Source organism: Montipora foliosa, chromosome 14 (genome assembly GCF_036669935.1).
Source record: "Montipora foliosa isolate CH-2021 chromosome 14, ASM3666993v2, whole genome shotgun sequence".
Classification (NCBI taxonomy): Eukaryota; Metazoa; Cnidaria; class Anthozoa; order Scleractinia; family Acroporidae; genus Montipora; species Montipora foliosa.
Window position 1 is genome coordinate 21,508,928 of NC_090882.1, and position 16,137 is coordinate 21,525,064.

At 39.7% G+C, this 16,137-nt stretch overlaps 1 protein-coding gene across 1 annotated transcript; it reads left to right on the forward strand.

The window, feature by feature from the left end:
• The first annotated feature begins 3,406 nt into the window (after positions 1 to 3,406).
• Positions 3,407 to 3,982, forward strand: LOC137984507 (uncharacterized). Its single transcript, XM_068831672.1, has 2 exons — positions 3,407 to 3,570; positions 3,628 to 3,982. Exons 1-2 carry the CDS (start codon positions 3,407 to 3,409, stop codon positions 3,980 to 3,982), a joined length of 519 nt encoding a protein of 172 aa, XP_068687773.1.
• The last annotated feature ends 12,155 nt before the right edge of the window (positions 3,983 to 16,137 follow it).

The following is a 16,137-nucleotide window of genomic DNA, read 5'->3' on the forward strand; positions in this document are numbered from 1 at the left end:
CCTCATGTGGTAGGGTTGCACAGTCTTGTGTCTGCAAAAAAAGAAGGGGTCCTTTTACTTTAGAGTGAGGTAAAACACTGCAGTTAGCAGCCCCTCCTATCAATCTTTCAATGCTCTATCCCATGCCTTGCAACATGTGACCAGGCAATCTATACCTGGGACTCTCTCTTGACTTGAAGGACAGGAAGAAGAGATCTACCCGGTACATGTAGAAACTGTGGGAAGGCCATTGTGCTAAAGTACCAGATAGTGTTACAGTTCTACATCCTGCTCCCTCATAGCTCTTTATAGAATTGTATCATTTATTTGCTTTGTTTATCAACATTACTATTACAGTAATTACTTTTCCTATCAAGCTGTAGTCTCTACAGGAATTTAATTGAACTTGAATCTAGTACTATTTTAATGATAACTAGTTTACCTAAATGGTAAAAATGCTGCCAAGGGGAAGGGAGATGTTCAATTATGCTTTTGGTAATTTAACGAGGTTTCCTGGAGAATCAGAAGGGTGACTGTTATTTCTTTTTTCTCACATGAAGTCTATCCGGAAGTCCATTTAATTAGAGTAGACAACATCATTTTTGTTAATTTAACATAACCAACAATATCAATTCTGGGATGTAAATGTGCACTCTAACCTTGCAGTGCAAGGGTATTTTGAGAGGCAGTCAGCCGTCTTTAATATTTTAATAGTTAACACTGTGACACTATTTAACACACTTCTAACACGTGTGAAGGAGTCTTTCAAGAGGCCAATAGTCTACAACTCCCATTAGGACAGTGTAGAATTTAGTTTCTTGCTGCAACAAAACCTAAAGCACAACTGGAAAACTATCTCAAACTTCACTGCAAGGTTCATGTGTACTCTAGCCCAGTAGTGTAGCATTTCAGGGCAGCTTGGGAAGCTTAACACTGAGGGAAAATTTCAGAATATTTACAATTAAACTATCTGCTTAAGTCAAATTAAAAGAAAGAAGGCTCACCACTTCTCAAAATACCCTTGCACTGTACGGTTTGAGTGCACATTTACCTCCCAGAATTAATTGATATTGCCGGTTATGTCAAATTGATAGGTAAAATAATGCGGCCTATACTCTAAAATAGACTTCTACACAGACTTCATGTTAAAAAAAAAAATGAAACAGCCTCAGTTTGCAGTAGTCGATCCCTGATCCTGATTTTCCAGGATATCATTTAACAGTTCATGCATGCAATAAAAGGAAACTTTTAGTAGGTCTTGAGCAGGGACAGTACAAAGCGTGGACCCCAAACTGCATATGGACCCCACTCGAGAAAATAAAGAAAACAACTGTTTGAGGATATGAGCATGCACTTCTTGAGTTGGTTTTACTTATTACAGTGCCAAGTACTTTGATTCATGTGACTGATTGAAACTACATACTTTGTCCTTGAGTAGACTCCAAATCATAAGTTGTAACAAGATAATCCCTTGCGTTGCATATTAATGATGCATGTACATGATTCCATTACTTGATTGTAATTTGATCGAACTGTGTTAAAGGTGTGAACTACACGACAATCTCTTTTTTACTGAATGTTGCCAAAGAATCACAGAATAAATCACTTCAAAAAACTTATGAGGCTTTAGCCAATCTATAAAACCTCCCACACGCAAAAGACCCAAGTAATTTGTGGATACGAGAGCAAAAAAGGCTTACAAATGGCAACAGGATTTGCATTACCTCTACTGCCACCTTTAGACATCCATGATGCTACAGTGTAGCGTGGCAGACAAGTGGAAGCAATTCAAGCTCACTTGGGATAATTACGCCCTAGCAACCAAACTCAACAAAAAATAGAAAGGCATACAAGTTGCTATGCTTCTTACCATCATCGGAGAAGAATCTTGCGACATATACTCAACATTCTCATGGGCAGAGGAAGGTGATGCCAAGAAAATCAAGCCAGTTCTTGACAAATTGGCAGAATATTGCGAGCCACTTAAGAACATCCCCTTTGGACTGCTTTAACAAAAGAGTGCAAGAAGCTGGAGAGACCTACATGTATGACGACCAGTATCAAACAGCACTGAGTTTGCAAATGTTACACCCAGTGAAATATTGCGTGACCAGCGGATATTTGGAATTCGTGAGGCCAAAGTCAGTGAGAGGCTTTTGCATGAATCCCAGCTAACTTAACAGAAAGCAGGCAAAATTTGCTGTGTGGCAGGAAGTACCGCAGCTCAATGAATGAGGTTGGAGACATGGTAAGCACATTTACCCTCAGCAAAAACCCATGATGAACAAAAAACACGCAATCACTTAGAAACAAAGGCAGTAAGCATGAGAAAACAAAACCCCGTGGAAACTGTGGCCAAACACACAAAGCTGGAAAAGTGCAGCAATGCCAATCATTTTGGAAGTCATGTGGCGCAGCCTGCCCAACCGGAGAAGGCAAACTGGTAGGCCTCAGTTAAGGCTATCAATGAGGTCGACTCAGATGAAGATTTCAAGGAGAGTTACGTAACAGAGGACATTGCGGCCGTCGCAACTACCATCTTAGATGATTCACAGCTTATCACTTTGAAGTGAAAATCCGGAAATGGTCTGAGGTTCCAGGATGATATTGGTGCACAGTGCAATGGAATACCGCTTTATCTTTATGAAAAGGCGTTGAAGGTCCACAAGCTGAAGCAAGTTAAGATTACCAGTGGTGCTATATCTGCATACGGAGGTGTACGACTGCCAGTGGCTGCAAAGGTCAAATTAAAGGCATGACAAGCAACACTGCTGGCTAAACTGCAGCCTGGTTAATAGCCAGGACATTCATCCCATGCTCGGTCGAAAGGCTAGAATTGGCATGAAAATCATCTAGTACACAGATAACGATGCGATGAACAAGCCAGACATGGGCACAGCATGAGTGTATGCAGTAAATGACAAAAGTGATGTTTTGACGAAAGAAGCACTCATCGAGCATTTTCCAGAGGTGTTTTCTGAAAGTGTCAGGAAACTAGAAGGTGAGTACAACATCAAGCTGGACAAGCCCACCTGCCCTACCCCACCCCAGCGCCAAGTACCAGTAGCTCTGAGAGAACGATTAAAGGCAGAGCTTGACAGGATGGTTCACCAGGACATCAACCAACAAAGTGGGTCCGTCCTCTTGTGGTTGTTTCAAAAAAAAAAAGGCAAACTCAGACTGTGTCTTGATCCACAAGATCTCGACCGAGCAATACAAAGGGAGTACTACCCTCTCCCTACTATCGCAGATGTGGCGACACGCCTACACAGAGACAAGGTATTCACTAAGTTAGATACCAGAAATGGGTTCTGGCACTTAACCTTAGACGATGAATCTTCGTTTTTGACCACCTTCAATACCTTGTTTGGGAGGTACAGTTGGAGAAGGATGCCTTTTGGAATCAAGTCAGGTATTCCAGCACAACATGCATGAAGTGATTGAGGGGCTAGCCCAAGTGGAAGTTGTCGCAGACGATTTTGTTGTCATAGGCCATGGCATCACACTCGAGGAAGGAACATGTGATCATGGCCAGGAACGTATTGCTTTCCTACAGCGCTGCCAAGAACATGACCGGACTAAAGCTGAACAGTGAGAAACTGACTTTGAGGCAGACTAAAGTGGCCTTTATCGACATGTGGCGTCTAGGGATGGACTGAGGGTCGACCCAGCTAAGGTCAAGGCAGTACTTGAGATGCCGGCACCCACAGACAAGACAGGCATTCAGAGGTTACTTGGGATGATCCAGTACCTGAGCAAGTTTCTACCACACCTATCGGACAAGACCAAGCCCCTAAGAGACCTAACTCAACAAGACGTTGAGTGGTGTTGGGGTGACAGTCAGGACTCAGCCCTGAAACAGATCAAGGGTGCGGTAACTCATACACCTCTTCTCCGGTATTACATCCTGGAAGATGAGGTGCCCCTTCAGTGTGACGCATTGCAATATGGCTTGGGTATGGCATTACTAAAGAAGTGCCAGCCTGTGGCTTATGCGTTGTGAGCTCTGACCCCAGCAGAGTCCAAGTACACTCAAATTGAGAAAGAGCTACTCCCAATTGTTTTTGCGTGTGAAAGATTCGAAGGGTATATACTTGGTCATGATCTCATCAACGTGGAGACAGATCACAAGCCACTTGAGGCCAATGTCCTCAAGCCTCTTCATGCCGCCCCTCAGTGCCTCCAACGGATGCTGTTGCGCCTCCAAAAGTTCAGCTGGCAGATCAAGTACAAAAAGGGGACACAGATGTTCCTCGCGGATACACTCAGCAGGGCTCATCTACCTGAAGTGGAGACATGTTCCCTGTACATGACCTCGAGATGGTTGGTCACAAGGCAACCATCCCCATTAGTGATGCAAGATGGCATCAGATCAAACATGGATCTGCGGACGACACAGTGTTTTGAGAATTGCGATACATAATGCAGTATGGCTGGCCAGAGTCTAAGACAGAATTGCCACATTGCCTACTTCCTTTCTACGATTTGGGTGATGAGCTGACAATTCAGGACGAGGTTGTTTCCAAGGGGCACCAGATAGTAGTTCCAGTCTCTCTGCAAAAGGAGCTTGTGGAGGTAACACACGCATTGCACATTGGTATCGAGGCATGCATACGGCGAGCTAGAGAGAGTTTGTGGTGGCTATGAATATCAGCTGAGCTAAAAGCAGTGTATCACAAAATGCAACATATGTTTAGCCCATCACATACTATAGACTAAAGAGCCTCTGATGCAACACCAGTTCCTAGCAAGGCTATGGTCCAGAGTAGCAGTGAACTTCGCTGAATGGACGTACTCTGCTAGTAACCTCTGACTATAACAGTAGCTACATCAAAGTCAGCCGCCTCACCAGGGTAACATCAAAAGCAGCCATAAATGCTCTGAAGGATATCCAGATATGGCATACAGTTTTTGATGAAGTAGTGTCAGACAATGACCCTCAATTTAGCTCTGCAGAATTTGCAGCATTCACAAAAACCTGGAGTTTTGCCCATGTCACATCCTCTCCGACTCACACCCAGTTGAATGGCAAAGCATAAAGCACAGTCAAGACTCTTCAAGAAGTGCCAGGAGTCTGGTCATCCTGAATATCTCGCATTGTTAGATTGGCGCAACACCCCATCACAGTGAATGGGCACAAGCCCAGCACAGTGCCTGATGGGGAGCCGATGCAAAACTCTGCGGCCTATTGTTGGCACCCTGCTAATGCCTTGCCACAGCATTGTATTTCGTGACGCTGCAGTGATACATTATTATATAAACGAATAAAAGAAGCATCAATTGAAAAGATAAAGCGAAAATGAACAAGAAGACTAAAAAACAGAGAAGGCTTCCACCTTTTGTTCTAATCTTCTGCGTAACAAGCTTAAACAAGATCATACCATGCATCTTAGTTCATCATTCGTGCACATTACAATTCTTGCAATGTGTTTTGAAGAAACATTGTGTTCTTCTCAGGTTCACTCACTGCAGCAGCAAAAATTAAACTATTCGTTTTTCTGCAACTTAAGTATTTAAGTCTAAATTATAAAAAATATTGGCAAATTCCAATTTTATCTAGTAAATTGAGGATGTTTTGCTGCCATATTCCATCGTTTGTCATTTACATGTGGAGTATATGTGAATAATGCAGTGTGTTGTATTTTGAAACTCTTTCAAAAGATCTAATCATTGAATGATTTAACATGCATTTAACTCCTGGACACATTGCTCATTGCTCACATTTTTCTTTTCCCCTTTGAGGTACTGAAGGGTTTTGACAAACTGCGAGTCAACAAGCCGTTTCAAATAGCGCTCATAAACAGTATTTAAGTTTAAGCACCCATTTTAAAATGGTTAGCTTTAAAACACTGCATGGCTTGCATGTTGACTTGCACGACTCACATGTTTGCTTGAATGTTGACTCACATGGCTAGCATATTGTATGACCTTGGTACTGGAACTGTACACATGTTTTCAAACCACTTTGTGAACATGCATGTGCAAGTTCGTACAACAGAAACTTCCTACTAAGAAGGTTTTTTAATGAACAACTCACAAATGTTAAGAAACCCTTACATGATATCTCAAGTCTTCAATCTCTTGATACAATGAAGGGTCACTGCAGACTTGCTCTTTCGTACTTGTAAACGAATTTAAATCTGCAAAAAGAGTTTGGTACAATTTCATTGACAGTCGATAAATAATATTCCTTGTAACAAAAACGGAAAGGGATTTCAAGCACAATCCAATCAGTTGTCATTCAGTTTTTAGAAGAAGGCATCCATCTTGCTTTCCTCAGGGTTTCATCCATTAACCATCTTAGAACGAATGGGTTCGAGTGGTACTATGATCAAAAAATTACTTCCTTTTTTCTTCAGGTTTTAAAAGTCTTTGTTTAACACTTGGCCAACAAAACTTTGAAATTTGATTTTTATCTAAAGGCTGTTTACTTTGAGTTTAAGTTTTGGAATTCATGGTCCGCCATTACTCACATTCAAAACTGACCGACTGGGATCTGGGGGAAAGTGATGTCATTTACTCGATAGCTTAAAATTTAAGCATGTAAACATAGTTAATTATGTAATATGCAAAACATGACTTTAAAAATCTGAAAGCCTGAAAATCGTGTGCTGCTTAATTATTTAGTTCACCTAAAAATGCATCCAGCTCTCTCAAGATTTTAAAGTTAGTAATGCCAGACCATTAAATAGGGAAAAACCTGTGAAAATAAACAAGTGTCTTTTTGAAATTGAGGCTTAAAACTTGGGTCACTTTAGAGTTCTCTATAGTTAAGTTAAACACAGTTTTGAATCCGAAGACTTGATTTTCTTTTTCGTAGTACCACTTTATAGTAGCCTGCATAGGAAGCGTTTCCAGCGCGCCATAACCAAATTCATTTTTCTGGCTGTGTGAGAAAAGGGCAAGCGCAAAAAAATTGCAGGGGGGAGGTGAGGAGAGGAAAAGCTTGCAGACAAACCCCTTGAGTTTGAAAACTGATCCCCTTCACCCACGAAAGGGGTCTCTGATTGGCGCAGCTCGGCTTTTTTGATTGACACCTCAGTCCCTCATGTCAAAATTATGTCTTCCCCGTAGCAAGCAAATAAATTTGCTTTTGATAAAATGATTTTCACTTTTTGCTCGCTGAAATCGTTGACTATGCAGGCTAAATGGCGAAGAGGTCTTCTTTTAAAGAACTGTTACATCAAGCAGTTAGCTCCATTGTCGGTAAAGTTAGTGGTGGCTTAAAAGAAGAACAAATTTCGATTTGTTAATTAGCTTGTCCCAGGGAGAAATTTGCTCACTGTTCTTCCCACTGGTTTCGGGAAAAGCCTCATTTCCTACAAAAAACAATGCCTGTGTCTTAATTATTAGTCCTCTCAAAAGTACAGGGAGCAGTGCGCTTGATCCTTTTTATTTTTCAGATGTACATGTAGATAGCTGCAATGACCATGGAGCCTGCTTGACTTGCATCAGAGAATTTTAAGGCTTTTGTTTTGAACTCCGAACGCATTCTAATGAATCTTACAGTAAACCGGCCTCATTGGTCAAAACGGCACAATGCCGGTATCCAAGACACCTTTGCTCGACAAAGTATTACACATGGCATGAATGCTGTTTTGTTTGCGATTGAGTATATTCCTTATTTCGTTTTCCATGTGAAATTGATTTTACCGCATTTCATGGTGCTGTTCATTCAAGTCTTGCTACTTGATTTTATATTGATGATTATTATAAAGTTGTTGTTGATCGACTGATCGTCGATTTTTGTTGGTAAAAGCGGTGTCTTAATTCAAATGGAAAATGGCCCAGTTCTACATTTTAATCACATATATAATAATATTTACCGGAGGGAAATATTATTCCCCTCATTATGTTATTTTTTTGACGCAGCAAGAAGTGGAAGTAATTTTCAAATGGCGGAAATTAAACATGAAGCGGAAGCTAGCGAGTGCATTTCACTTGGAAACGCGTGTTGCAATTTTGTCAAACACTTCACTACAGTTGACAAAGCTATTGTGTTGCGCTGAAACTAACAAAAGAACCTAAACAATGAAAAGAAAATGGGCCAATTCATACATACTGATCATTATCTTTGATGAAGGCACGTTTTCGATGCGCGTGTTATAAATGCAGACGCGTGTGCGAAATTCTCTTATGCTTGTTTCACACATGTTTTTTGGGACGCTTATTTCTGGTCTGCACTGTATTACTATTCTTTATAATAATATAAAGAATTCTAATGAGGAGTATTTTATCTGGTTAAAAGCTTCTGCATGTGACGTTTTATCAGTTGATAGGCTGTTGAAACTATTCTTTCAGCCTAATCTTGTTGAGCTGCACCCTTCATGATAGCAGAGACCCTTGGGTGGCAAGGGGGGCATTTAAAGGACCAGTTACTTTGGTTGCTTCTTTGTTTGATTTGAGAAGACTACAACACTGTACATGTACCTCTCTGACTACATGTACATACTAGGGAGAGGACAAAACGCGGAGCCCTACTTCATGGAGTACCCTATGGAACACCCAAATGGAGTACCCCTAATGTAAAAACTCATTTATTGGTCAAATTAAATACTTATAAATAATCAACATCACGAGGTATTTAGATGTACAAAAGTCATACCTTTTGTTACAGTTCTATGCAGTTCACGCGATTGGCCGCCACCTTGAAGTGCATCTAAATTATGCCTCACCATGTTGATAAAGTACATTTGATTTGACCAATGAATGAATTTTAGGGTACTCCATTTACGTACTCTATAGGGTACTCCATGGAGTAGGGCTCCACGGTTTGACCTCTCCCATGTACATAAATTATATGACCTTTACTCTGTTGCCATTAAAAACAAGTCTTTTGATTTCAGGAATCATGAAGAAAATAACTTACCCGTAGAGTGCATTAATTGTGAACCCTTATTTGGACAAAAGTAAGAAGTCATATTCTGTGTATTAGGTCTGCCATTTGATGGATTTTCCTCTTGTGGAGATAAATGCAGCTCACTTGATAGACGTAAGGATGCTTGATTAGCTTCTGTTATAATTGCAGGTGTAATAGATGATTGACAAACAAAGTTATTTGATAAAATCCCTGACATCCCGGATGTGATGGGATGACTTTGTTTTTCTGACCCCAGTGATAGACTAGAAACATTTGTAGCATTGGCTCCCATTCTGAATGGCTGTCCTGAATCTTCACTTCCCTGATTGACACCTTGACCGTGAGGCCATGTAAGTGCCAGCTGTTGTGAAACATGTGAACCCAAGTTTTGAGGATGACCACTTTCCTATGGAAATGAAGAGTAACAACAACATAGGTTTGAAAAGAGCATTTGAATAAGAATTTTAAGAAAGAAGGCTGAAGGTGGTGTGGTGTAAAGTTTGGCCTCCAGGTCACTGGTTTAATGGGACATAGTTTTTCACTGAGTGCATGATTAAGGCACATCTCTTTCACTGTGTTGTTTTCTGTCTCTCTGATCCACCCAGAAGGATAAGCATGTAACATTACTTGTTTCTGGTACTTCCAAGCCACATGAAACAAGCAATTCACAATGGCAACTTCTAGAGAGACTGGCATTAAGGCAAAAGGTGGGGTGGGGTCCAGTTATAAGATAGTCAGTGATAAATACAAATTAAATAAGGGAGAAATCTTTTTGGGTATGTTCAAGGAGTCAAGTTCAAGTTTAGCAGCAACAAGAAGTGTTTTGAGAGAACCAAAGTAAACAGCAGAGGTTTCCATTGGTTTCCGGCCACCATGTTTGTACTTGATCCCACAGGACACATTAACTTGGTACGTCCATACCAAACACAATAATTTTGAGGGGCTCCATTTGCTGAATAACTCAAGTTTGAAATATCTTACAACCCTGAATGGGAACAATGAATATAGTTCTTTACTCTTCTATACCTTGTGTCAATTTTTGAATCAATTTATTGAATGGTAAGCGATTTTATTCTTTCCTTGGGTGAAACTTGCATGACATGAAAACCACCAATAATTTGGTTATTTCCTCATTTAATTTATATTCATTTTGCCACACTACATCCATTACATGAGAAAAAGTGGCGAGGAAACCTTAGTGAGACCACAGGGCTTATTTGAAACAAGGTTTCCTCGTGAAGAACAAGGTGGAGTTATCATAACAAAAAAAACATGGGGCAGAAGGTCGAAAGCCAATGTTACATTAAAAAGTAATGAATATAAACATTAGCTTTCTTTTTTGAATGAATACTTTGCAATAAAGAATTGCTTTCGCTCATTTTTGAAGGCTGCAAGAGATGAAGAACTACATTGTAGTGATATCTGAAATTAGACTATTAAATATATGTAGTATATTACATGTAGATCATTGGGCCTTGAAAGAAAGCAGACAATAATATTGATGTATATTTGTTCTGCAATGTGGTAAGAACAAAATATGTCCATGAATCTGTTGCGTGATAGTTGCTCGACGATTTAAACCGATTCATGCATATGCAGCTGCATGTTATATCAAGGTCGTGATGCAGTTTCGCTTAATATGCGTTCTCATTAAAACATTCTATAAAAAAACCCAATGCTCTAAGATTATTTTATTGTTTAGTTTTTGGGGCAGTAGAAGTATAATTTCGCTAGTGTAGCGACCGCGATCAAGCGTGTTTGTGTTATCTGATACAAGAAATTCGGAGAAACAAATCAATAACGCAGACTTCTTCTAGCCGATTAAACAAGCGCATCTTTTCTCGTTCCTGAAGATTTCTTTTCCAACTTTCCAATTTTTGATAGTTAGTTGATCACACTTGTTCACTTTCCATCGCTAAAATTGCAGTCGCTTTGTGGCAGTAATTTACACACCAACTTGTAACACAATGCAAAGGTGCCAAACTTGAATAACAAAGGACAAACGCGTTGAAAAAAAACTAGTTCGCAAACGCGTTTTTTTTTTTTTTCAAACACGTTGGCTCTTCGTTCCCAACGCGTTGTCAACACGTTTGATAGTTCGCTTATCTTTGAGCGGTACTGTATGCCTGGTGTTATAGCTACGGGTATGATTGTTCAAGGAAAACAGAGTATCAAATTGTGAAGGAAGATTAGAATTGCAAAAAGAGTATATAAATTGACCTTTATGAAACAAATGAATGTCTTGTAATTTAAGCAAATACAGCATGTATTAGAGTTCCTTAAAAATAGGATCTGTATGAGCATCATAATTGGACCTGCTTAATATCCTTATCGCTCATTTTTGTAAAATAATGATTTGCTTAAGATTGCTTTTGTAGGTGGATCCCCAAACTTACAATGGTGTAGATGGTAGGATCATAGAGTTGTATTGGGACATGAAGAGAAACTTTCAAAAGAAAGAAACTGGATAATTTACATATAATACCAATCGACTTAGACATTTTATGGGACGTAAATCAATTTTACGTGAATTTTATAAAAGATTTTGATGAAGTGGCCGGCATCTAACGTAGAACAACGTTAACTAATCTTATGGAGTTCAAAATGACTGAGCACAATTTAATAGCTCAAACCTAAAGCTTCACACAAGGCTCTTTGTATAATTTACATGGGCATGCCCAAATATGGCCAGGTACAAGAAGCCCAACATACAACAGATACTTCTGTACTTTAACCCTTTCACCGCCAAGGCCCTCTCCATTGACAAGTAAAATCGTCTGATGTTAGACGGAGTAAAATCTATGAGTGTCAATTGCCATTTTTCATGGTGAAAGGGTTAATGCATTGAATTCGTGATCTCTGCAAGTTTTCAAAAATACCAGTGCAATAGTCACGCATGGTAGGTCACGGGAGATTAAAAAATAAGATACAGTTGTACAACACTTTAATTAGGTCCACAACATAATAGGTACAGATATTTTCTAGAACAAAGCAGCATAATTTTATTTAATTACCCCTGCAAAAATGTAAAGGGCAGAATTGCCCTTTACTGTCCTCTTAATGAACTTCCCATCCCAGATTCGAGGCCTTCCATGGAAATTAAGTTTTGTGCGATTATCAACTGCAGTGGCACAGGAAAATCTGAAAATTAAAAGAAAAAAAGTTATCTTAAGATTCAGAAATGCACAAGAAGCACCTTAATATTATTTGCACCAACACAAAAGAACATTTAAACATAGTTCAGCAGATAACTGTAAGCAACTTAAAGCAATATCTCCAAAACATTCTTGTATTAATTAAGTTTTGTCAAGACAAAACACGGGAAAACAATGATCTGCAACCCTAGCTAAGCTGCAACCTGTACTTTCCACCCTCCGGCATCCTAGGGCGTTGGAGGTGTCAATGGTACATGTAAGTGCTTTCCGCGCCTAGTGGCCCAACACGCCGGAGCTTATCACCGGTTTCCTTAGCATGAAGCGACAAGGAGGATTTCTACTCCCCCCCTGGATGGGATGCATGGTTACCTCCAGCTTTAAATTTGCCAGTACCCATTTATACACCTGGGTGGAGAGAGGCACTGTGAAAGTAAGTGTCTTGCCCAAGAACACAACACAATGTCCCCAGCCAGGACCTGAACCCGGACCACTCGATCCAGAGTTGAGCGCACTAACCATGAGGCCATCACGCCTCCCTACCCTGCAACCTGTACTTTTACATCCTCCAGCATCCTAGGGCGTTTGAGGTGTCAATGGCTTAAAGAAAAACTCTATAATCCATTCCTTTACTGCTGAAAATTGCAATAATTATTACAGCAACTCAAGAACTTGTTTAGGGCCAAAGTTGATTTTCAGGCCTAATACCAGGACCAAAAAATAATTTAAATCTGCACTTTCCAGCCAGTTGTTAGGGTTAAGGTACTGAGAAAAAACCCACCAAAGTAAAAACAAGGACATATATTTGGTAAATTCCATGCATAAGGCAAACAAGTATTGGTTTTAAATCAAATTTTATTTTACATGTTTATTTTCAGTATCAATCCCCAAAATGATGGTCATCAGAGAAGAAAAGTACACAAAGGTGTGCAAATTCATTTGGATATTTCTGCACCAAATTTTAAGTTGGATTGGGAAATTCAAGAGGTTTTCAGGGAGTGCTGTTCAAGCCAAGGTGTTCTCAAGCATGAACCCAATAATACATGATCATTCATTAATAATGATCATTTCTTTATTATTCAATGAAAGCTCTTTTAAACGCTCTAAATATGACTCACATCCCTTTTGTTGGGAGATTATGACACTGTTTCGTCAGCATGCAGGTTTAGCTAAGCCCCATGGTCACTGTAACATTTGCTCCAATCCCTACCGCATTCAAGATGACTGCCCTTTCACTGACATCTACAGGAAACCTTGCAGAGCACAGCTAGGCCACCTTGTGCTTTGACTTCAAGAAGTCCTCAAGGTGCGGGTGCCGCAATTGCAGCCACCCCTTAATTATAGCAGAGCTCCATGCACCCAAGGCGCATGTGGAGCACCATTGGTAAAGAAAATATGGTAACCCATCTGTGTGAGAAAATTTGGTTTCGGTCACCATACAACTGTATATCCACCCCTCTATGTATGCCAATGTGAAACTACCCGCTTTTTTTAATTGGATCTCAGGTTCAAGCCAGGTTAACTTACTGTAAGAATAAGGCTAAGAATTAGGCTTGGCTAAATCCAAACATACTGCTTATTGGCTTTTGCATAAAAATTTCAATTTTATAGTGAAGCAACACTTGTTAATATTTTCGTTTCATTTACATTTCTCTTTCCGGAACTAACTAATGCAAAAAAACACCCGAGTTAATAGCTCTCAGTATTTACCAAGACAATTTGTCAGTCGGAAATTATACGCAGAAATACCAAGGCACCATCAGGAAAATAAAAGTGCTCAATACCTTTGCCCTTCAAGACAAGGAAAATATTCCTTCAATAAGTTCTCAATGTTTCCTACTGTCATGTCTGAATTGATTGGTACTCTCTTAAACTGGCCCTTTCCAGGTTTCTTGAGCTCAGCCATTTCAATTGTGTTTGGCATACACACATCTTTATTTTGTCGTATTGTGACATCACTCCATTTTAAAACCACCACACTCCTTCCACCTGTGCCATTGCTTTGCGGCAGGGCCATGATTGCTATAACAAAATAATGCAGGAAATGCATTTAAAATTGGCACAGTCTACGAAAGAACAAGATCGCGCGCGGAGCTTCAGTTTTAAACTAATTTAAAGCTGAAAATGGGTATGTTATGACTCAGTCAAAGTAATTAAAGGCACGAGGCATAGAAAAGAGCAAATACTATACCTTTCCTTGTCCTTTAGGAACTGTTTAGCACTAAAGAGAGAAAAATACTAACAGAAAACGTATACTCATTCTCGCTGAAATTATGACGCATCGCGCAGGGTTTTCGTTTATATAGTGGTACAACGATCATGTGAGTGTAAAGAACCGTACCTCTCCACAATTGGTCTGTTACCAATTTCCTTGTATGCGCACGCATTCTTCCTTTTCTAATAAAACCCCTGGAATACTCTAGTGCGCATGTAACAGCATTTGATGTTTGTTCGTGCGGAGCAATTGTGTCTCCAGAGTCAGCTTTTCTTTTGGTCAGCACCGAGAAAGCGGACAGTGAAGTCTTGAAAAGTTGTAATGGTGCTCCGAAGAGGAGTTTTGTACCATATTAGTCACCCGATTCACACGGAGAGCACTGCTCATCAGCCGTAACAATGATACCCATCGTACCGGCTATCAGCCGATAATTCTGGATAGTTGTATAGTGTATGACTTGTTTGCCGGATATTTGTATAGCATTCTGAGGATGCTAAATAACAGGATCTTATCGATGTTAAGAGATCTCTTTTAACAGTATACTGTTCAACTTTTACTGATCATTTGTAGCTTATATCTAGGTGCCAGAGGTTATTTTTCGCGTTTGGAGAGGAAAAATTACGCTTCGATCGCAAAACCGTCTCTCGCCTTCTGTTTTGGGTTTTTCAGGGAGGAATTTTTTTTTTCGTCAGGCCTCTGGAGGTAGGGTTACCGTAGATAATTTGAGTCCTCCATCGATTAATTCCACGGTGTTTGGTTTTGTTAGTGGGGAAGAAGCTTTTGGCACCGGTGGTTTTAGCGGTACTATGTTCACATGAAGAGGATAACAATGAAATTGAAGTGGAAGGGAAGGGAACACTTTCCAACTCACTCTCAACGACCTAGGAGAACTGAACAAGCTTTGTGAAAGGTGCGTGAAACTGCCCTTTTTACCACTCTCCAAAATGAAAGATCCTTGTTGGAACAAGTTATATATTTCAGTTCCTCGGCTGCGATCTTTTCAGGATTGTTCATCACCTCCACCGTGTTTAAAATTTGCATTTGTGATATTATTGCCAAGTATTTTACTCGGTATAATTATCGCACTGTTCAGCATCGAGTTTATAATTAGCTACTGAATGTGTTGGCAAAAGTCATCTGTATAAATTTCAAGTCCATGTCATTTGAGTGTGTGACATAAATAATTTATTCAAAAGAACTTCTATGTGTTAATGAAAGTTGTATCGAGAAAACAATTCAGTAACAAACTATAATTGTTTATTTTTTCAGAAATAAATTTGTTATTAACAACTTTGGTGTGGCCACATCACTGTTCCAGTGGAGTTTACTATTTAACAAATTGATGTCAGTTTTTCATGCGTCTGTCCTGTTATTGATGATGAATTGCGTCATAACATTGTTAAAGTAGCTGTCGATTCACGAGGCGATAGCCGAGTGGATCTGCAGACTACTTTGACATTGTTATGACGAAATTCATTGTCAGTAACAGGACAGACGCATGAAAAACTGACATCAATTTGTTTTTTACAATAACAAAAGGCAGAGGGCTCAAAATTAAGTCAAAACACAAGAAAAAAGCGAGACAAAAATGCCAGAAACTTCAATCTGACGTGAGCAATATCACGTCATTATCGCATAAATTATAAATTTATGTGTCTGTCCGCTTATTGACAATAAAAATTAGCCAATGAGCGCACGAGAATTTTTGCAGTCATTGTAAAAATAATGATGATGATCGTCTATTCAACCTGGTTTTCCTCAGTGACGTATGCCAGCTTAAGCACAAATAACATGTGCAAACCCACTAATGTTATGATCATTAATTTTGAGCCTTTTGTTAGGACAAAAGACACTAGTTGGCTACAACTTAATTTGTCAGCATGCATTTTGATGTGCGTATGCTTTTGGGGCTAGTTAAAACTAGGCTTAAC

Coding starts and splice junctions, on each gene's coding strand:
- LOC137984507 (XM_068831672.1), top strand. CDS start 3,407: ATGCATGAAGTGATTGAGGGGCTAGCCCAAGTGGAAGTTGTCGCAGAC. Junction 3,571..3,627: donor GACCGGACTAAAGCTGAACA/GTGAGAAACTGA, acceptor TGTGGCGTCTAG/GGATGGACTGAGGGTCGACC.